The sequence below is a fragment of the Triplophysa rosa genome, linkage group LG24 (assembly GCF_024868665.1).
Source record: "Triplophysa rosa linkage group LG24, Trosa_1v2, whole genome shotgun sequence".
Classification (NCBI taxonomy): domain Eukaryota; kingdom Metazoa; phylum Chordata; class Actinopteri; order Cypriniformes; family Nemacheilidae; genus Triplophysa; species Triplophysa rosa.
This window is the reverse complement of record NC_079913.1, coordinates 7,196,350-7,220,442: the sequence shown is the minus strand read 5'-3', so window position 1 is coordinate 7,220,442 and position 24,093 is coordinate 7,196,350. Positions and strand designations below refer to the sequence as shown.

The following is a 24,093-nucleotide window of genomic DNA, read 5'->3' as shown; positions in this document are numbered from 1 at the left end:
CTGTGGAGCGTTTGTTTAAACTGACAAATTGTTAGTGTTTGTTTTGTCTTTAAATTAATTGTATTTGACAGCTCCCTGCCTTTGGGACAAAGACTAAAAGTGTAACAGATTACAAAGTTGACCCTTCAGCAGTCTCAATCAATGGATTCCAATTATACATTTGGAACTTTGGTGTTTTCACAGACATATTCAATGTTGATTCATAGTCTCTGCATTGATTTACTAAAAGGTCAGTGTTCTTCAAGTATGACAATTCCTTAAATAGCATAATCCCTTTGATTTTCTCATTGTTCTCAATGTGTCTCATTGAAGTTCTTCTTTACTTTAGAGTAAATAATGAAATGTTCTCATGAAGTCATTTCGACTCTGTACCTAAAGTTTTTAAAATTTGTCATGCTTTTTATTTGTTAACCTTATTTGCAGTTGCCTTGCTTTTTGTATGGTTTGATGTTTAGTTGTTATCCCATTATTTTCTAAACAGTTAGTAAAACAACAAACATAAATCAAAGATGAAAGAAGCTATTGACTGAAGTGTTTACATTTGCTTAATCTAAGACATGTTTTGAAATATATAGAGAGACTTTGGAAATGTGTGTGTAGGGTCAGCATAACGTAAGCATTTATCATTGTTATACCATAGACATGTGTATTGATCATTTGTCATTGAAGATTGATTGCTCAGTTGTATTTAAATGCCCTAAAATCTATTTGCTCTTTCACACTGTATATGCTTTCTCATTAATGTGGATTCTATGAACTTTTTCACATACAAACATTTACCTGAATTGGATATTTGTGAAGAACAGACCACTCGAATGACCAATGGGTCATTCTGTGTCAACTCGACCAGAGGTCCCCGGCTCGAAAAAAAAATTCTTCTATTTTTACAGAAGCAAGACCAACATCTGGAGTGATGTTAAACAAATTATGAAATGCCACCGATGAATAGTTATTAAGTAATCAATTAATTTGTAGAGGGAGGTAAAAATGTCAATTTTCAACTGAAATTTGGAGCCATATTAGAGGGGGTAAAAATGAGAAATATGCCAGCATCATAATTTTATTTTTTACACAGAGATCGGTATATACTGTATATGAGTAAATCTGTAATTTTAGCAATCCTTGATGTTTTTATTTAATATCCATAAGTAATTATGATGTTAACACCTTTAAACACTCAATCCTGAACATTGACCCAAAAACTCCACTGTGTCTTGAGGGAAATTACTCGTCCTTCACAAATATTCAATGCACAGTTCACCTGGGGGTTTTCTAGCATATTCCCATGTGTCATCCGTCCAGGCACGCTTTAACATACTGTTAACTTCACTTCATACATACTGAATTTAGGAAATAATTCAGTGGTGTTTATTTTTTGAAAAGCCAATATTATATCATTTAAAATTGGCATTAAAACGTTCCATGGGATGACCTACAAGCACATTCTTAGCACAGCGCAGATCAAGGTTGCAGTTCAGCATTGTACTGATTAGGAATGAATGAGACTCCTGGTGCGCAGAGCAGAAATTGGGATGTGTGTGTGTGTGCGCGTGTGTGCGTGTGTCCGAACATAGATGGAATATTTCGGTGTAGGCCTGCAGGTGGAGCTGTGATGCAGTGTTTTGAAGCTCTTTGCATTCAGAAAGCGCGACCATATAGGGCAGGAGTATTGCACCGAGTCAACCACTCTATGATACCAAACAGCATTAATCATACAGCAGGTGAAAAGTTTGAGATTATTTGTTTTAAAGTTGGATTGTATAGTGGATTGCAAGCAAATCACTTTCTTGTGAATAGAATCACAAGAACCTAAAAACATTTTCCAGTCTGTGTTTTTATAAAATAATTATTTTTTATTTACATTGACATGAATAGCATAATGTAATTATCATTCTAATTAACAATACGATGTTCTCAAATTATTCTCTAATTTCAAGACTTGCATTCTTTTTATTTAGATAATCTCCAATGAATAGAATAATGGAAGTAAATACATTTTATAAAACTAATCTCCTAACAAAATCTTGTTTCTTAATTATACATTTGTATCCTAATCTCCATGTCTAAATGATCCTACAGATTAGATATTCAAATCCGTACATCATTCAGTCCCAATTGTATCCCCTAAATCCCTCATAGGGCGGAATGAATGCATTATAGAAACATAAAAAGACATTAGTGTGCATCCTATGCCTCGTTCATGCCAGTCGCGCGCCTTCATTGCAGCCAATGAGATTTTAAAATTAGCCCAATCCGCGGCCAGATTCTGGGTGTCACTGCGGGCGAGTTAGGAGGGTTTGTAGAACAAGTCAGTTCGCAGCGTCTCAGCAGAAAGCCACTGACTCACGCCTCTCTGGTTCTTGAGAGTCAGCTGCGAACCAGCAAACTCCAAGACAGCCGCTCCGACTCTGAGCTCCTACTGCAGCGCGCACGGCACGTTCTTTCCCACGCCCGGCGCGAGCGGGATTCCAGTAACGCGGTTTAAATTCTGTCAATCAGTGCGTCATGATGGAAACTATAGCGGCAGTTTTAATGGTCACCAGCGCTTCGGTTTATTAGTCGCAGAGGAGGACACCGCTGAACGCTGATGGGATTCTGCAGCTCTGTCGTTTCTTCCTGAGGAGATTAAACGCGGAGGATTTTTGCGATAATTACAAGCAAGTCGGTGATAATAGAACCGCAGCGAAACAAGTGTTTTAATGTTTTTAAAGGCGTTGTTTCTGGAGTAAGTGAGTTGGGATTCCTGTGAAGGTGCCCATCATCCGCAGTGTGAGCGCGACTGCGGCGGTGAGGTGAAATCCGCAGCGGGAACAGGTAAGCGCTTGACACGGGACAATACGACCGGATTGCTATTTTATCATTTCGAACTTGTTTATCAACGAAATTGTGACCTGGAAAGGTTGTTAATGCAGGTAAGCGAGGCGCGTCACCTGTTATGTAGTATAAGGGCGTGCTGCGAGGAGGGCAATGCACCATCCGCACCCGTGCGTTAAAGGATTTTAACATTTTACTCTCTTTCTATGTAAAACGACACCTTTCCAGGGAAGTGCACTGGAATGATACGAACTGAAACGTTTAAAATAAGTAGGATAATTCTTTATAGAAAATGCATAAGCCCGCGGAGTGTCAACGAGTCTTAAAGACTTGACGTATTTATGTTAAGTTAGATGATTGTTCGTCAGTATTATGAGCGCCTTATTGTACAGGACTAATTTTAAGACATGATTTATGACTTGAAGTGAACTAGTCTGTACGATGGTCATCGCACGCGCATCTCTCTCCGCAAAGCAGAGCGCTATTTTGGAATGACAGTCTATGGCTGGCCAGGGAGGATGAAACGCTACGGACGGGATGGTGGTAGAGGTGATTTATTGTGATAAGGAACGTGTGCTTGCCAAAAGACTTGAGGAAGAGATGCGCGTGCCGCGAGAGCGTTAACTTGAGCAGAGCGCAACTTGTTTTATAAGCCTCGTGAGTGAGCGCTGCCTCTCAGCTCGCGCTGTACCTGACGGCATAGGGTGGAGAATTAGCGCGTTTTTACCCTCAGCATTTTTGGCAATTGCTTTTCCGTTTGCGGATACTGTCTTAGTGGCACACTGCGTGTCAGGGTGACCTTGTTATAGTGCGTCAGTTCAGAATTTTAAGAATTTCATCAGGGTCATCAGAATGTTGAGGTCTGATTTAAACGTCCTTGATGTCCCAGTCATCTCATTAAAGCCTTATCTCAAAGTTCGTGATTATTATTCATGTTGCGCATTTAACAATATTCTTCTTACGCTATTTAGGCCTAGGTCTACATGCTATATATATATATATATGTATATACACATTTCATTTCATTTACAGATGTGGTTGGATTAGTAATCACCCTCATTTACATCCTAGAACATGAACAGCTGTGTGTCATGCCTCTTCTGTTCCGAAGGGTTTGCCGATCATTCTGTCTAAGCCATTGTCTCATGACCTCGGCGATCAAGAAGCCATATTTCTGTAAACCCAGGGTACTTCTGTATACTTGCTTCAATGCAACATAGATCATGTGAGGACACATTTAATGCACGTATCTAATGTTAGAAATGGCTGGTGCAGATTCGCTGCTCTCACATCCACAGAATTGACCTCATCATCATCAGGCACTAGTGCATCAGTGCTGTCTGATTGACAGATGCTGTTCACTGGCTTTACTTCTAATTTAATGTAGTGTTGTCTGCTGAGGATCAGAATCTGTGGAGTTAATACAGTGTGAATCAAAGTGGTTCAGCAGCATAGATGTATTCTGTTCATAGTGGGACTTCACAGCGCTGATAGCAGCAGACTGTATGTCGACATTTCTGCTTTTGTGTTAAGAATTCAAGGCGATTGTGTTAATGAAGTATTTGAGGCTTTGTGAATAGAGGGAAGTTTCGTTGGCTGATAAGAGACAGTTTCCGCTAGGGATTGTATACAGTTTGTGTCTCTATGCAAGTCTGATTTAGATGTTAGTGTAAAGCTGTAGGTGAATGACAAAAGAATTGGAGCATTGCCTGCATCCCTGTGAGAGTGTGTGCAAACTTCTATTCTTCTATTCGCTCATTCATTAAGTGTGTGCGTCAGACAATTTGCAGAAAACACTTCAAGGAGAAACGGCAACTACCATCAGACCGCGATAAAACACAAAGCTTAATCATTTCAGCACATTCTTGTGGAGTTTTAGCCTTGAATGCATGACGGTGTGCTTGTCTGACTCCCCCCACTGAGCTTTCAGAGACCTTAAAAGCACAGCGCTATCAGCAAGGATGAATATAATATTGACATTTTTTAAGGTCTTTCATCTCTCGGTCATAGTTGGCAATAATAATGATCTGAGAGCAAGCGGGATGGATGATTAAAATGTCATAAATGTTATATAGTTGTTAGAACGAGAGCCTGGTAGATTGAGCCGATCTGTTGAGTGTGTGTTCACATGCACTCCAGTATGAGCGCAGAGCGGGTGAGATGGGTTGTGTGAGTCTGAATGACTGGTTTGGGAACTGGTGAATGACTCTCTCTGTCTGTTCTTCCAAAGAGGTGCCGCCCACTCTGTTCTTATAGGAGGTTAATGGGCTTTGCCAGCCAATCAGGTTGAAGTTGTGCTATTGGAGGGCAATATAACAGCATTTTTATTGGAGTATCTATTGCTTTTTCTGCCACTACTGCTTATGGGTAATTGACACAGGAATGATGAATGGTGATGATGATTGGGTAGCATTTTTGTATGGCAGTTACTTTGTTTTAGATATTGGTTTGATGAGTTTGCTTGAGGAAATTAATCTCCAATAAGGTGAGCGACTAAATTGCTGACCATCGAATACATTGGTACGACACAACAGCGTACAAGAATCTAATAGGAAGAAAAATCAATGCTTGTAATCTGGTTGTGTTTAATGAGACTCTGCTGGACTGTTTTCCTCAACCGGCTTGTTATAAATGTGTGCGCGCATACAGTCAGTCAATTGAACCATGTTTCTTACTTTGCCTTTATGATTGTGTTTACAGCGGTTGATATGATTTGTCCTTGCAAGATTTGTGTTAGCTTTACAAACTTATTTTCTGTGTTTAGAATCTGTCATTTTCTTTTATGCATTTAGAAAATGATGTGGTCTTGATTTGAATGATGATGAGCTGTTGGTTTGTGCATTTAGCACATCATAACATTTATCTGAAATTTTGTTTGAGTAAAATAGAGACAGTGTCCTGGTTTTAAACTGCACACTTGCACAGGTAAGGACTTTTAAGTGGACTATTACTCAACATTTATTGTAACAAATAGTAGGACCGGTGAGGGTGTCATTTGGAGAGGCCAATGTTAACAGCTCTTCATGCAACTGTACAGTATATGCATGTCCATATGCTTATGTCATTTTCAGTATTATGTGTATAGCTGGGTGGGGATTGTCTGTAGGTAAATGTGTGAATTGCGAGTGACAGTCCTGTCTGCTTGTGACTTCTCCAGAATAGACTCCCGCCGTGCGTCCCCACATCCCGCCGTGAGTGTGTGCCGCAGGATGTGTGTCTGCGGATAATGAGAAGAGAGTGATTTCTAGCAGTATGAAGCTTGGCTTCCTGTCAGCACTGTTGCACATGTGAGTACCGTTGTGAATCAGCGGGCTGTCTGTTTTTTGAGGGTGCGTTGCGTACATTTTCGTATCTTTTTTACAGCACTACTCTCCCTTTATCATGTCAAAATGACTGTGTTTTGTAACAAGCTTTAGCCTTATGCTTGGGTGCAAATGGAGTCTGCATGCTTTCACGTTTCACTAGCACCTGATATTTATAGTGCAGATGATCAGAGACAGTATTAGGAGATGGAACGCTTAACAGTACATAAAAGATAAAAATATCTATATATAAAATGTGCATTTGTGCATGACCCTTAACCTCTGTTTGGGGTACCGTGAGGTGCTTTGGATAAAAAGGCATATTCTAATTGTCAAGAGCTCAAATGTGGGATGGTTTTAATGTCATTGTTGTTACGAATGACTATCTGAACAAGTAGGATTTAAGATGACCTCTGCAGCACGGCACGGTTCCAAAATAGTTTCAGTAATACCTGAAGAAAGAGAGCAGAACGGATGGCACACCGCACAGTGTTTTTGGTGCAGAATGCAGATATTCCCAAGGGTTAGGTCATGAGGATTATAATAAAGAGAAAAAACAACATCCGTGTGCCGGCTTTATGTTCGCCTCTGCTAAGCCATGTGTGACAGGTAATAAATTAGTTTTGTTTCAGATGCACGAAATGATTTGAAACTGCAGACAGGTTTGCGTGTCTTATTACTTTTGCTGGGGACCTTACTGTCTGAGATTGTCTGGCTTATCTGATAGAAATATTATATTATAGTCTCTGTTTTAACACTGCTGAGTCACGCCTGGAAACGCGTACTAGATTTAAATGCGATTTTTCTGTTTTATTTCCTGCACATTCTTGAGAGTGTTAAGGGAAAGTTAAAAAGCAATAGGAAGGATGGGCCTTTATGTAATGGTGCAGTGTTTCACTGGCTCTTTAGCTTGTTTATGTCATTATTAACAGTATTTTAATGCCCACTTCAGCTTGTGTTTTATCATTTTGTGGTTGACATGAATGCAGGAAGTCTTTGGCATTTGGCATCTCTTGATATCTTTCTTGTTAATGGCTTATTTATTTCACTTGTCATTTTCCATTCGGCCAATTAATGTGCTTTAAGCCGAATATGGCGGTCGTGACCCCAGATGAGAATGTTTAAAAATTTTTTTGAGGTGAGCCAACTTCCTGTTGACTTGAGCTTGACTATGTGTAGTGTTTATCAAGAACCTAGACGTTTTGCACATTATGAGTTGCAAAGGTAGGGTCTAACTCACCTTGACATTAAACACTGTCACAGTGTTTTTTACTCCTTTAATTCCTGAAGGCACTGGTGTGCTCATTCAGCAAAATGCAACCATGCTGTCGGTGTCTGTACAGCACAACAGATGCATGTCGACAGGTGGATTCGTATATACAATCTGTGCATGGACATGTGTATGTATGAGTTTCTTTTTCTGTGTTCTCTGCATTAGGCATCTCTGTTGTATCAGCCAGCTACAGTCCCTCTGCCACCCACTCTCATCTATAAGTGTTCCCATGGAAACATGGGACTTTTTAGCTCCATCATCCCTCTTAATGTCTCCCCCTCCACACACACACACACACACACACACACACACAATTCACGATTGCGGCGTGAGCTAGAGGGCGCTAGTGAGTCTGACACTGATGTGGTCAAAGTCATTCAATGCAAATACTCCTGTAACCAATAACCAGGTCAGTACATTTCAATGAATGGTGGACACTGAATTGAGTACTAAGCCAAGATGCCTCATTCGTCCTTTATAGAGGTTTTTCAAAGTTTTCAATAGTGCCATATCATTTCCAAGTGGCTTTTTTGCTGGCGCGCTGACAGGGAATTACAGCTGTAGAACGATCTTCTCCAGCGGCGTTTTGTGCCCCTGCCATCCCAGTGACTTCAAGATAAGGGTTTTCGAGCCCTCATTGGACACTTTTCACAAGTAATTTTATTTGGCTCGGCGAACGCGAATGAAGTCAATATTAGAATCTTGTCAGAGCGATTCATGTCCGCTTCTTTTATTGCAGCGCTACGGTACGGAACATCCTCTTATAGCAAGATGGAGAGTAAACACGCGTGGTAGAGGCAGGTTATTTCCATTCTTCCGTTGTCGCTGTGATTTAGCCTGTATAGAACGTCCGCGCGAGCTCACCCCGAGCCCTCGGTGCGAGAGCCTGAGGGGGTGGATTCACTCACTTAAGAGATGTGATGCATTTAAGCATGTAGAAAATCAAAACTAAACAGCCTGTCCAACTGCAGAGAGGGAAAGAAAAGAGGAATGGATTACAGTTCCTTCATCCCAAACCACAGGAGCCCCTGCTGAAAGCCCTCCCCGTGTTTACGCCGAGGGCTCTGACAAACAGAGCGAGGAAGGAAGGTAAATAGAAAACAGAATAGAGCGCTATCTTCGTGTCTTGACTCCTGCACACAGATGAGTAGGAGAGGAAAGCTGGCGCCGGGCCAGGCGCAGAAGGCTGGGCGCAGCTCGCTCAGTAAGAAAGTTGCGGCAAAGTTCAGGAAGAGACTCCGCCAGCATCAACGGGGGCAGCAGGCAAAGCCTCCTCATTTCCATTTGATTTGTATAAAATGCATGTTGATAAGGCTCATCTGCATGCGTGTTTTTGCAACGCTTGAGTAGGGTGTAATCTAGCAGCGGTTGGACAATAGCTTTTCTGTGGCGAAGTCTACTACTTGCACACGATGGACGTTGGTGCATCACGGTTAACCCGCATCAAAGAAACGTCAGTCTCGTGTTCATCATTATCTCTACATATGACGCACATGATGGTTTGCCTCTGGGGCATTCGCAGTGTGAAATCTTCACTGTATGGATGTGTGTGTGTTTTTGTCACCAGCACTTGAATGCTGGCATTGAGGGGGATCTTGCTCTTTTGTCCGTGTGACTAGGGAAACCATAGACGAGACACATTCATGGTTTTGTGAGATGTATTTGCTTTTGTGTTTGGCACTTTATAAACGTGTCTGGATCGTAAAGGCTTGGACTGGGATGTTTTGTGTGTGTGCTGTTTATCGATGATTATGATGATATTTTGGAGGAATTATATATAACATGTCTGAGTCATTTCTTAAGCTCATTCTTATCAGTGTTTTAATAGCTATGGTTGTCAGAATAATGTTTCATTAGCATAACTTCCTCAGCCTCAACATAAGACGAAACCGACTGCGCTCAGCATGATTCTTTAATGCACTAGCTGTAAGTACAGCGATGATGCTAATATAAATACTGTTAAATCTTATATCAGTGTGTGTGAGTGTTCAATGGCCGTATCAATTGTTGGAGAGAGAAGCAGAGAGCAAGTCTACTTGTTTAGCATGTCAAACTCTGTCGGATTTAAGACATGCACACACCGGGACGATAATCGCACGTGCTTATCGCTAGCGTTTTTCGAGACGTTTTTCGGCGTTCATACCCAAACGATTTTCACTGGCGATGAGCCAAGTGAACGTGCAAATTCACTCCCTGACATAGATGGCGCTTAATGAAAAACAGAACACAAGGTGGAGCTGCGCAACTTTATGCTTCTGACACTCGCTTGTCACACAGAAAAATAATTCATCTTGCTTCCTCTTCGTCAATGTGTGCTCAGCAAGACCGTTGTGTTCTTGAGCGCCACCAAGTCAAGTTTTACTGTAACTTCAGCAGCTCCAGGCACGTGAACAAAAGTTTCAATCTCATTGGTCGGTCAGTTTTTAACGCAAAAAAATTCTAAAAAACATTTTTTTCAAACAAAAAATGATTTTTTTTTAAATGACGCTTTTACGCCTGCCGTTTTGCGCGTCTGTGTGCACACTCACATTGGCGCCCTTTGTTTAGTCACGAGGCGTTAAACGTCGATGATAAACACGCGCGATTTTCGTCCTGGTGTGGACAAGCCTTTATCCTCCATGTGCAACAGTTTTGCCAAGTCACCTCGTTCATGAAAACTGGGTGACCTTGTCACGTCGCGTTGTCAACTCTGTTATTTGGTGCATCTCTCCTCGTAGTAATATACGCAGACGGAATACTTGTTCTTGGCTAGAGGCGTGATTTTAGTCGCTTCTTGTTGTGACCTTTCGGTAAACAGCTTCCATCTCTATTCTCTCTCCCTCTCAGCCCTTCCCTTTGGTCTCACAGTTAATGTTGAACGGTGATTTATCACTTGTTCGAGTCTGTAGGAAAATGGGTTTTCTCCTGGAACAGAGGCAGTGCTGACAGATTCTTTAAAACCTTGCTTTGCAGCCTCCCTGGCAATTAGAATGTGTTTCCAACCGTTCCACTGTCTTCAATTGACTTCATTGGGGCTGTGATTTATTTTAGTCCTTGAATCTGCACAAACTACGGCTTCCAGAGTACTGGATTTAAAAGAAAGTGCTAGTGACAGGGTCTTTTTGCAGTTAGGGTGTATTAGGGTTCAGGTGTCATTTAAAGTATGGCTATTCTCAAATCAGTTCACTGCCAACACAAGGGATGAGAATTTAAGTAATAGCAAGGGCATATGTCCACGTTTAATGGAATATTTCACCCATGAAATAATTTTTATTTATTCTTTATCTAAACATTATTTTTTGTAGAACAAAAAAGTAGAAATATTTCATAAATCATTTACATAAATTTATGAACTTATGTTTGACTGAAGCTGAAGACTTAAAAAAAAAAAAGTTTAATGAAAACCAGATTTGGGTTAAATTTTACCATTTTCAGCAATTTATCATACAACCAACAATTCTTAATAGAATCAAAAGTAATTATATAGCCTATACAAATGTTGGAATATCAGAGCCGTCATATAAAAATATAAAATTACTTTTGTACAGTATTTGAAAACTTCACCATAAAAATACCAGATGGTGCTGGGATTGTGTGTGTGTGTGTGTGTGTGTAGGGAATGTGAGTGTAAAAGTTTATCACAGTTGAATCCAGTTGCGTGTGTCAGACCCCAATCCTTAGATTATTCCACACCCCCACCACAGGGGCGTTGGAAGGGATAGTGGGTTTAGCCCCCTGAGATTAAAATTCATCATTACTTGGAGTAAAAAATAAACTTTATTTAGTTTTATTTTTTTCTTAAGAACCTAATACAAGTTTTTCTTAACCCACTGGCAGATTATTTTGCTTGTAGCTTGTAGTATATAGGCTTATCTTTTTAAACCTGGAAAAGTCCAGTAGACTGTAAAGAGACTTGTCTTACATGATCCAAACACAAAATTCTCTTGAGCATGTAACAGTGTCTATATATGAAGAGTTCAGATGCAAAACCCGCAAAGTTCGTACAACTCTAGCAGATATTTCAGACCGGGCAGAATTTGGTATTTAGTGGGTTTTTAAGCAAAATTATTTGTATAATGTAGGCTATACTATGTGTGGAGATCATTCACTTAACATCATCATCTCAATTTTGACAGAGGCGGCTTTTAGAGGGTTTTGCATCTGAACTCTTCATATATCGATCCTTATTGTCATACATTTCATCAGTAATTAAATGCCTTTTATATTTTACAGTTAGTTGCCCTGATAGACAAAATTTGTTGTAAAAGTTTTTATCATTATATTATACATTATGTACCTCTTTTTTGATACGTTTATATTCAGAAAATATCATCTGCAAATCATCTGTTTATATAAGATGGGTTATTACTAAGAGCCAGTTAAACAACCTTGTTTAGACAGTACATTCATGTGCACATTAAAAAGGAAAGTATCCCACTTTTCTCCATGACAAAAGACTTCACATTATTGATTCAATTTGCTACAAAACTGCTAAGTTACGTTGAAAACAGTAAGCTTATTATTGGATATAAGTTGTTAATTTTGCACACCACCTCTTTAAGTGAAAAAATGACGTTTGTTGAAACAGTGCCACCTGCTGACAGGATCAGGTGCTGTTTAAAAGCGTGGCACACTAGGGGTGTAAATCGGACAGTTCATCACCATACGATGCCGTATCGATATTCTACGCCAGCGATTCGATTTTTGCCGATACCTCGGAAATGTTTGCGATTCGATCCGATTCGAGCCGCTCCACGGCAAAATGAATCCAGCGAAAAACTGAACTAACAAAAAACACACTTATACGGACGTTACGTGAGGAATGGGGACACAGAGAGTGTCAAAATAAAGGTACCTCATATCGATATTTTACGTATGGCATCTATGCATCGTATCGTTAGAAAATTAATCGATACATCGATTCATATCGATGCATTGTTACACCCCTAGGCACAACGAGTGCTTCAGAGATGCGTTTATGGAATGAATGTTTAAAATTATGCTCATGTACCACGACTCGCGTCGTGAAAACATTTAAAAGCCATAATATTATATTCTTGTTTGTGAAACGAAGTGTTTTCAATCCTCAAAAGATGAGGGGCTTTTGGCAAAACATGAGGGTCTTAAGCCCCCAAAGCCCACCCCTCTCAACGCCACTGCCCCACCATACAGACATACAAATTGAAAACACAGTTTATAATAATCAGTACAAAGCTCTTCATGTCTAAGATGTTAATCTTGGGTCAAGACCATTCAACACAATCTCTATAAAATAAAGCTTATTCCCTAAATACACCTCAGGCATATCATATTAATATTCATATTAATACTTTCACATGTCTCATACAGCTTAAAGGCCCTATGATAGGATATGTAGACTGAGTTGCATTTGGTTTCTGAGATCATGTCTCATAACTTTATTAACGGTTCATACTTCATTATTTGGTTCTCATTTAACTGTGGCAATTTGCCTTTGGGCTCAAACGGTTGATTCACCTCTATGAAGTCCTTCAAGCAAAAACATTCATCAGCACCTGAGGCCTCTAAACCTCTTTCCCATAGTTGATGTAACAAGATGTAACATTGATGACAGTCAATCACCTCCAGTCTCCGCCTCCAGTCAGCCCAGCACACATCAGCACTGCATTACTGACTCTGCTGTGTGGGAAATGAACTTTTATGATCTCTGATTTATTACCTGCATCAGTGCCTCTGAAATTCCCCAGGATTGCTTTGGGGAAAGCTGAAGGGTGGTCGGGGGGGTTGGGACGGTGTTCATGATCTGCTGTCACTAGCCGATGAAAGCCATGCATGTGTGTGCAGCGATTATGGATGTCTGATGAGCCATTTTTTAGACATGTAGTAAATGTATGTGTATTATAGCGGGGTATTTTCACGTGATGTCATGCAGTCTGAAATGCACAACGTTTTGATTTGTGCATGAATACATTGAAACTGGAGGTGGCTATTGTCTTGATTTAAGATGCTGAACTGTGCATTCGTCTCCCGGCAAGTGTTTGGGTCATAAATAAGACATCTTCTGAGTGGTGACCTCTCCTGACTGTCTTTGAAAACGAATCAAGGAGTTATGGAGAAGTTCACAGAACAAGCAGGGAGAGAGGGAGCGAGAGAGCATAACATAGCAGCAGGATACTAAGAGCATAATAAAACTTTCAGTATGCAGGTCTAATGTGGTGAGACTGACAGAAGCCGAGGGTGATTTTCAGTTGCTCCCGTTTCTTACGTGGAGGTGAAAAGAGAGGGAGCGTGGAACGTGTTGAGACTGAGAGTAAGGACTTTCAGGTGAAAGACGAAGGACCCGATTTGTCGACGAGTTCTGGATCAGATTTGCTAGGGGGGCTGGGAGTTGAAAGGGGAAGATTAAAGAATGATACGGGTGGGGATCAGCAGTAACCCGGTAATACAATATTAAATCAATATCTGGGTCATAATATAATAATGTTGCCATTTTCTTTGTTTGAAAACTGTGATATCATCATGTTTTAGTTATTTCTCTCAGATCTGTATTGGATTTTGTGTGATTTCATTCTGGGGTTTACATTCTGGCTGAATAGTGTACGTTTTTTAGACGGTAATGTAGAATTTGCTCAGTCTGTGTTGGTGTTCTGGTGTTGGTTTGCTTTACCGTCTTGTCATATAAACGAGTATAACATTCCAGTTTTTGTCTAAAGATCATATAATTTCCCCATCCAATCACAACCAGGTAATTTAGGTTAATGACTATTTTGTGGTCTTCCTGAGATCGCTTTAATTGAATTCAAGGCCTCATCTAGCCGTAGTAATGACCGACAAATAAGACATTTGTTTATATGAAAAACTGGAGACGACTGACAGTGGCAGGAAGCAGCTCTTAGTTTAACCTAATAACAATATGCCAATGATGAAGATCAGTAGCTTTCCTATAGGCTTCTTAATGGTATCAATGCATCTGTGGAGTGCAGTGCAACACTGAGTATCAGGACAGATAGAGATGGTGTAGACACAGACGAGGATATCTGTCTGTGTTAGATGGAGAATGTGGGAACGAGTGTTTGTGTGATTGCGCACGTGTGACAAGCTGTCTATTTTCGTGTGTGTTTATGATGAGCCAGCACAGAGGGCTGCGGTCTTGACGGGAGACACGTGCCTGCTCAAGGCAGCAAGTCTGACAAACATATTTTACATGGATTAAGACCCCAGCTTCTTTGATGATGCATAGAAGGTGCGAGAGTGGAAAAAGGTGCAGTTTTCTGCAAACGGCAAGGCAGATTTTGTGTGTGTGTGTGTGTGTGTGAGAGAGAGAGAGAGAGAGAGAGTCGGATGGAAAGCGTTTGAAAGCGTGTTTGAACCGAGAACTGCTGTGGAGGATTACAGTCCCTCTGATCAGAGTGAGAGAGGAAATATAAAGAAGTAGAAAATGGGAGAGAGAGCAATAAAGAAAGAGGACAGGCAGATGTCAACACGTCTTTCAGATCCAGTGGATTTGTCTGACCGGCGTTGGGCTCAGTCCATCGCTTTGAAATGCCACAACACCGGGAGAGCTCTCGTTCTGGCTAGGTCATGGTTTCGAAAACATTCAAAATAATGTAAATGGTATCATTTAAAAAGTGCAACTGATGTATCATTCTTGACATGTATGACCTGTTCACATAACTCACTGCTCATAGTTTGACCTTGACATCAAAGTCATTGCATATAGTTTTACTGAAGTGTTTTCTTGACTTTTTTAGATATTAGACCATATAAATGTGTTTGATGTGTGTGCGCTTATTTTCTTTATGATATGCCTTCATGGATTTGTTGGTAACGTTGCGCTTTGCTCCGTATAGTTCTATATATTGTTGATTACATAATCAAATTGCAAGCATGTTATGCCTAACTGTGCATTTAAATCCAGTTGTCTTGTAGATTCTAATTGACATTGGGAGTTAATCACATTACATATACTATTTGTATAGAATGTGCCGTTTCTATTGCTCTCTCTCTCGGGCATTCAGAGGTCCCTTTAGGTTTTTGGTGGGCGGAGCCTCTTCACCCTCTGGGGTCTGTGGATAATTAAAACCTTTATCTGTGTGAGCTCTGTGTGTAAACACGGCTCCTTTTCTTTCCGCCATCCTTCTGTCGCCCTTTCCTCTAGACCCACATCAGGGATGAATCCCTCCATCTGTCCACGAAGGGATGAGAAGTGAAGCCTGTACTAATGAAAGTCAAACGGGAGGGCGCGCGGGCAAGCGTCTGCGCGAGTGTCAAAGAACACGAGATTTTGCGCGCATGTACTTGTGACATGTTGTAATCAAAGTTGAATTGCACTGTTGTGAGCTAATGCTCTCCGATCAGCGAGGATACATTTGTGATTGTAAGGATGCCCTTGAACCCCCCACCACCAGACGCATACACACTCACAGGGTGTTCTGATATGATTTCAAGGTCGAGTGTTTGCAAAGCCTGAAGAGGCCCCAGTCAAACACTCCGGGTAGCTTTAGTGCCTTACAATCTCTTTATTGGTTTGTTGGGCAGTCGAAATCAGCACCACCACCAAGTAGCCCGTGACTTTCATTTGACCTCATTTGACACTCAAATGTCCTGGGTTTTCACTTGAAATGCAAATAAAGATCATGAAAATAGTGACTACCCCTGGCATAACCCAACCTCCCATTTTTGGTGTCAACTGACTTTGCCATACTGGTGCCCAGTATGGAGTCTGTGGCATTGGTGGCAATTGTTGCACAATTCAGCCAGAAGTCCATAAATGAAACAGCCAGGCTGGACATGGCAACAGGGACAGCGATAAATTAGGACACGGCTATTGATTTAATTATATTGTTTATTAATTGAAGAAGGCTTGAACTTGTCTGCTGTTAACCTTCTGATGAGCAGTCATTAAAAATCCAATGTCATGAAGACGGCATATTAGCAACACACAAACTCTCGCATTGATTTGGCAACACAGATACTTGGAAAGTCTTTTCTTGCTTGAATTTAAGGTCTTAACCTGGACAGCTTTTTCTCGGCCATTTCACATCTAGCCCACAGCAGTGTGAAATCAATACACCCATGTTCTGTTTTTCCCTCCTATATTTCTTCAGTGCAGAACTATTTCCAGTGGAAGTCCAACGTGCTGCTTTCAGAAATGCTGTGATTCAGAATTATACATTTTTCTTGTTACAGTATTGCTGTCTTAACTTTGATATTTCTGTTGGTTGACTGAAAGAAATGAATCAAGTGAGACTTCCTCTGTGGCAGCTGAATGCTGGAAAGACAAAGAAATTGAGCGAGAAGCATGAATATCCAATTATTTATCAAGTATGCATACACACAAACACTCATACCCACACGTAGCCCGAACCCTAAATGTGTTGTTTCCTCACATTCCCAGAAATGTTGATTGTGTGTGGTACTAAACATGAATTCATTAGCAGTCTTTGATGTGGCTACTCAGCATGTGGTCTCTTGTCTGTGTGTATGTGTGTTCCTAGTAAGCTTTCCAAAATCTTGCCAGCATGCTGGGTATATCTCCACTGGCCCCAGTTTGAGTGTTTGGGTCCTGGAGGTCAAATCATGTTTCCTATTCACGATACTGGGACTTCTGAAATGAGGCCAACTGGAAATATTTTAAAGCAACCTATGGGAAGAGTCTGGGAACAGACCCTTGTTTTTGGATGACCTTGCAGATCTGTGGATCATTAAGCCTATTGCTAGATTGCAAGGGTTGGCATGAAAACTTGGTCTTAACACACAATCATTGACATAAAACTAGCATGCACAGTTTAGTGTGTGTGGAATACGTGATGCTGTTACTGTGCTTTATTTAGCTACTGGGAATAGATGCATGCTTTTTTGAAGGGTCGTGGTGTGGTTTTTCCTTAGCTTTACAAAACCATCTCTTCCTCCATGCATGTTTTTTCCCACCTCACGTCTAGTTTCTTTCTCACCTTAAATGTAATTGTTGTAAATGATACCTGCTCTAGCATTGTGAAGGGCTTGTATTACTACAGTTTTCTATCAGAGAACATTATCCCCCACTGCTCAAATTACACATTGCTATTTTCCATCCATTTCCATACACATCTACCTTGGCTGCAGACCCTAATATTAGTCTGCTATGCCTCTGAGTGGGCTAACTCTAGCTTCCGTGTCTCTACTTTCTGTTTCAGTGGCTAATCATTACTCTGAGGTCCATACCCTTCACTCTGTATAACGTATTAATACCCGCTACAACAGCAAAGCGATGATTTTCACATCTGCCGTTAGCCTCAGCACTTAAGGGAAAGTATATTGTGCCATTGCTAGCTTGGCTCCACTGCCAACAATTGTCTATCAAGAATAGGTTACTTTAAGTATGTGTGTTTGAATTTTGTGTGCAAACAACAGAGATGGTCCAAACCTAATTAACTTAAGGATATGTTTTTAGTTTGCACAACCTTTAGCAATTCCTTCTAATTGGCCCTGTGGTCCACCACTGCTCACATTGCAGGCATGGCTATATCTGTGAGCCACTTCTTCATATGTGTCAGCAGGTGAGCTGGGCTATTTGGAGAGATGTGAAAATTCGGCAAACCATGCAAATCATATACAGAGGGGAGAATCAATTAGAAGGCCAGAGGTCCGGCTGTGAGGTGTGGCACAAGCAGAGAAATTGTGCCTACGCTTGCTGTTAACTCCTGGGGCAAATGCATTATCCCATTGAGAATGGCATCCATTCATGCCAACTGTCAGCTCCCAGAGCGCCCTTTTCCATCTCATTTACTGGAAAACTGTCATAATTTGTCTTCTGTGGGCTCACCATATTGTGTGGTGTTAAATCTAGTTGTATTTCTTTTTAAAGTCTGTATTCGTAACTCTTGTTTTTTCTCTCTGAACAGGTACAGAATGTCCTCAACCTCACGAGAAGCCTGAATACTGATACCGCATACAGGTAGAGAGCAGTGGACAGAGACACTCTTCCCATAAGAGGGCACATAACCAGGACAATGGCTTCCCACAACAGGAGATGGAACTTTGTAACTTTTTCTTGCTGCATCATTGTCTTGTTGGTTCCCCTCGTGGCTCCCAGGCCCCAACAGCCTTCAGCGGCATCCATAGTACTTGAGGAATATAATACATTCCGGGCGGAAAACCCAGAATGGACTTTTAACCACCTAGCTGTGGATCGCAAAAATGGGAATGTGTTTCTCGGGGCAGTTAATCGCATCTACAAACTTTCACCTGAGCTGGATGTACAGGTGTCGCATCAGACCGGTCCGGAAGAAGATAACCGGAATTGCTACCCACCCCGTATAGTCCAGCCTTGTAGCGAACCACTCACGTTGACCAATAACGTCAACAAGATGCTGCTCATGGACTACCGCGAGAACCGGCTGCTGGCATGCGGCAGCCTGTACCAGGGTATTTGCAAGCTGCTTCGCCTGGATGATCTCTTTAAACTTGGAGAGCCCTTCCATAAAAAAGAGCACTACCTCTCTGGCGTCAACGAGAGCGGCTCCGTGTTTGGAGTCATTGTGTCTTACGGCGACGCCTCACCCGATAAGCTTTTTGTGGCTACAGCTGTTGACGGAAGGCCGGAGTACTTCCCAACAATTTCCAGTCGTAAGCTCACCCGTAACTCTGAGGAGGACGGGATGTTCGCCTACGTCTTCCATGATGAATTTGTTGCCTCTATGATTAAGATTCCTTCAGATACTTTCACAGTAGTGCCAGACTTTGACATCTATTACATCTATGGGTTTAGCAGTGGGAATTTTGTCTATTTTCTCACATTGCAGCCTGAAATGGGGGGAGGCCCAACGACGGGGTCTTCCGCAGCGGGACGCGAACAGGTGTACACTTCCAAACTGGTGCGACTGTGCAAGGACGACACAGCGTTCAACTCGTACGTTGAAGTTCCTCTCGGTTGCGTAAAGGATGGAGTTGAGTATCGCCTGCTGCAGGCTGCCTACCTGTCCAAGGCTGGTTCTATCCTGGCACGGTCGCTGGGTGTAGGACCTGACGATGACATCCTTTATGCCGTGTTCTCCAAAGGTCAAAAGAGGAGGCCAAAAGAATCATCTCAGGAGTCTGCACTCTGTGTGTTCACTTTGAAAGAAATCAACGAAAGAATCAAAGACAGGCTGCAGTCCTGCTATAAAGGAGAGGGAACGCTGGATCTCGCTTGGCTCAAAGTGAAAGACATCTCATGTAGTAGTGCGGTAAGTGTACCTTTTTGTACCAGCTATGGGCCAATAGAAGAACAAGACAACTCATGATGAGCACTGTAGTAACACTATGACTCCAAATGAGTTATCACTGTTGTTAAACTCTGGGCTAAAACTCGTTAAATTCTATACAAATTATAGTTTTAAAAATGAGACCATTCACTTTTTAACCAAACTGTAGAGCTCGTTTTTGAAGGGTAAAGACCCAGAAATCTGGTATTGCCTGCTGGCGACGTATTACCTCTTGTGATCAATTACCACTGGCTGTGTTTCTAACAAGTTTTTTGACAACATGAGCAAGGTATGAGAATAAAATCGTAAAGGTTCCCTGGAAACAAAAGTGTTCTACGTTTTTGTGTGATTTGTTTGCTAAATGATTCACCGTTAATTTTTTAATCCTTTGAGGGAGATGGTTTTCCATGTAGTAGATAAAACATCATTATATCTGTAAGATTTTCATGTGACCTGTTTTTATTTTGTATTCATTTTGATTTCAATACGCATTGAAATGTTTTAATACTCAAAGCAGTGACAACATAATATCTATCATTTTGGATAATCCTGACTCGCCTGATCCAATAGGTTTTTCTTCCATTCCACAAAAGGGTTAAACTGTTGGACACTCAGTAGGAGGTTTCTTTTTTCTTTTAGACAAGCTGAAGAAATACAACATTGCTTTTTCTTTAAAATGCCAGGAGGAAATGAATCATTACCACACATGAGTCCAACACCAGACCAACCTCATTTCTCATTCAGTAGGCAATAAAATAATGTGGTAGTGGTAGTTCACCCAAAAATGAATATTCTGTCATCATTTACACACCCTCTCTTCAAAACCTATGTGACTTTCTTCTTCAGAACACAAAAGAAGTTATTTTGAAGAATATTGGTAAACCGAACAATAGCAGTACCCATTTACTTCCATTGTATAGACACAAAACCAATGCAAGTTAATACCACCATTGTTAGGTTACAAACTTTCTTCAAAATATCTTCTTTTGTGTTCTGCTGAAGAAAGAAAGTCATACAGACTTGAAATGACAAGAGGGTGAACTAATAACATAGTAATTATGTTTTAACACGTACCAGGGTAATACCATGGTATTGGCATCTTGGGGCACCATAAAATAGTCTGTGAGTAGATAGAATGTTATATAAGTATAGGATCATATTTACAGTACAATGGTGCATTTCAAAGTACCTATCTGATACCCTCTGCCATAGTAACACAGTAGTTTTAGCAACATGGTAAATGTGGTAAAAAAGATTTTCGTGAATTGTCTAAACTCATCAGGAACAGTTAAAGAACCTCCACGCACATACAAACTTAAAGGCATTCATAAGAATATATGGGAAGCAGATTGTTGAGAGCGCTTCTTAATAGGTGTATGGGTGGAGTGAGGAGGAAAGGGAGTTGAGGAATGATGCCATTTCTGCGTTCGCTGCAGTATGGCCACTGCAGCATAAATTAAAGAGCAAGCGCCACGGCGAGGGGAGAGAGAGATGGATGGTCTGCGTCTCCTCCTCCGGTAACTATGGCTACTAGCTCCTCATTTAAAAGCAAGGCAAGTGTTTGATTGGTAAGAGAAAGAGACAAGTGAGCTCAAACCCATTACATCCGAGACTGATAAATGCTCTGTTGTTGTGTAACAAGACATTTGTTCAGTGACACACACGTGACGCGGAGATGTCGTATATTTATTACATGAGGAAAACATGAATTAAACAATTCTTTATAGACGTTCCAGTTCTTAGTGTGCTTGATTCATGAATGAACACGGAATTTTTAAAATAATTTTTAACCAAAATGTAACTTTTTCTACCCTTTGTCTGATGATGAAATTAAGGCAGATTTGGCGGGGAAAACATTATTAACCAATAATATTAATGTATATCATATTACAGAAGCTAAATGCATTGGAAGTACAGTTTGATGTTGTCTTTTATAAATGGATTAGATTAGAAAAAAGCAGCTTCTAAACACCCCCCAAAAAGAAAGGAATCAGATTATGCTGAATCGCCACCTACTCGTAAACGGATTCCAAACACTCGCCGAACAAAACACATGCATGCACATACATAAATAGGAACGTTTGAAGCCATCCCAGGGCAGGAGAGAACGACATCTCTCTCGTGCACTCCTGCCACTGTAGTTAAATGCTTTCGGGTTGCGGCGTTCCTGGATACACGCTCGTCAGAAAAGTGGGGAATGACAGGAGCGGGGAACGCCGCTCGAACTCGCTATCTGCACGCGGGAGACAGATGCGTTACTAATATCATTCACATGATTTTACAAGAATCGCAGTTGTTGTTCTCGGATGGGTTCGCGGTTTAAATAAAACATGAAAATCTGCATGTGAATGTTGTCGGAACGTTCGGCCCGCATCTTTTAGGGCACTAAACACATTCAAGCTTCAGAGCATAAACCAATGAGCGAGAGAGGACTTATGAGGGTGTTCGCTCAGGGAATGGCAAAAAACCCTGTAGTGACTTTGTAGCTTTTTGACTTCCTGATATGAAAGTCTTATTAAGTAAGCAAAGAAGCGCAGTGAGATCAAGAAAGCCCCTCTTCATGAATGCGTAGATAACAGTCTCTCAATATTCAGCTCTCTCTGCTAACGCTGCATCAACATGACACGATAGGGATGCAGGTGGGGTAAAGATATGAAAGTGATGTATATCTTAATATCCTCACTGTGCCCTCTGCGGATATGATAAGGATATTATACTGTGAAATATCACGACGTAAAGTATAAGCCCGGCTCGTACGAGATATATCTGTAGGGCTGTCCAAAATACAGGGGTTCGCTCGCAGTCATATTCATGCATCACGGGCGGACAGATGACACGGATGAATAGCTTTTTGATGATTATACATGCATATCTGAAATAACAATATAGAAAGAAATATGTTGGGAAGTGTATCTAGGCCTTGTGTGAGAACATTTAACATAAATTCTGTGTAACGGTCACATACAGAAAATACTTTTGTTTGATAGCATTCAGTGTTTTCATTACAGACATTTGTCATGGTCTGTTCATTATGTTCAGTTTTCGTCAGACGTCAGTTACCACTGTAAATTATAGTAAGGGTTGATTTGGGGTGTCAAGCCAGAGCCAAGATTTATTTGTAGAGGAAGCAGTGGTACTCTAAATGCTTCGCTCACTCTTTCAAGCTTTCTGTCGGCCTTTCCTCTTATGCCGTGTGTTTTTTTCCAATTAATGAACAGATGCCCTACTGCTCATTAGGGCAGTCAGACTGAACGAAAGGGCCACTGTTAATGTCAGATGTGTTGTGCAAACACACACAAACTCACAATAGAGGGGGTGTGCATTTCATCGTGCATGTCACAGACTAGCCATCTTCATCAGTTCATTAAAACGGACTTACATTAAACCTAGAGTACAATAATGAAGTCGTCTCTCACACACATACGCCGAGGCGTGGCATATCATACGCAGTGGTTGTGCTGTCACCATCATTAAAAGGAGATTGTGTGGCTTTGAAACATGCATTAGAAGTGAACCCTTTAATTATTTTTAAACAGGACTTGGTGTAAAAATTATTAGTGTTAGTGCATGCAGAATTTTTTTAAATATAAATTAATTAACATTTATATATATAATTTAAATTATTGGTAAATATAAATAAATACCTTTAAATATTTCCTAAATATCTGTGTGTATGTGTTTATAAATGCAAAATTAATATGCACATTACACAGACATATATTATGTAAACACAAACTTTTATTTTAGATGCGATTATTCATGATTAATCGTTTAACAGCTCTAAAATATATATTTTTATTGAAATATAGTTGATATTATGTGTAATATATAAATATACACGCAACACACAAAGATATTATATAAACAAACATTTATTTTGAAATCGATTAATCACGATTAATCGATTTGACAGTCCTAATGTATTTATTTATTGTATGCTTTTTATTATTTTTAAAAGAAAAAAATATTTAGGATAATATCCTTATATTTACAGTATTATAATTTTTTAATTGCTCGTTTTCCCCTTTATTTATTATTTATTCAAACTATTTATTTTTTATTTCGAGATTTTAAAGCTGGGCCATGTTCTCTTAATCCGAGTCCAGGGTTCGATAAGTCATGCTCACAGCTTTGCTCCCACAGGGTTACAACTGGCAGCTGTGCGCTGCTATTTAAAGATCAGACACACGGAGGGGGAATCCAAATGCAGAAGCAGACATCTGAAGCCCACTCAAAACTACTGTAGCTTCAGTTCAGCCAAACCTCTCTCAGACTTCTCAAGTGCCTATGGGCCCAGACAGATGAGCGTTTAAACCTGAACAACAAAAGACAGTCTGATGCTTGTAGGACGGTTTGTTTATCTTGTGGATAGGATTGTTCTCTGAGCATGATGTTTGTTAGTTGTTAGTTAAAGTAAGTTTTGTTCGTTAGAAAATGTGAGAACTTTTTCATTTTAAATGATTTTTAGAACATTGCATTCAGTGTGGGCTACTGAGATGTTGTGCTTTTATCCTAGTAGGAG

General features: G+C 40.6%; 1 protein-coding gene across 1 annotated transcript in view; it reads left to right on the top strand.

Moving 5' to 3' along the window:
- Nucleotides 1–2,210: 2,210 nt before the first annotated feature.
- Nucleotides 2,211–24,093, top strand: part of plxna4 (plexin A4) — a 195,584-nt gene continuing 173,701 nt past the window's right edge. Inside the window, exons 1-2 of the mRNA XM_057324159.1 lie at nt 2,211–2,814; nt 18,231–19,553. Coding sequence (XP_057180142.1) covers nt 18,339–19,553 — 1,215 coding nt within the window. The 5' untranslated portion in view covers nt 2,211–2,814; nt 18,231–18,338. The remainder of the gene's footprint in view (nt 2,815–18,230; nt 19,554–24,093) is intronic.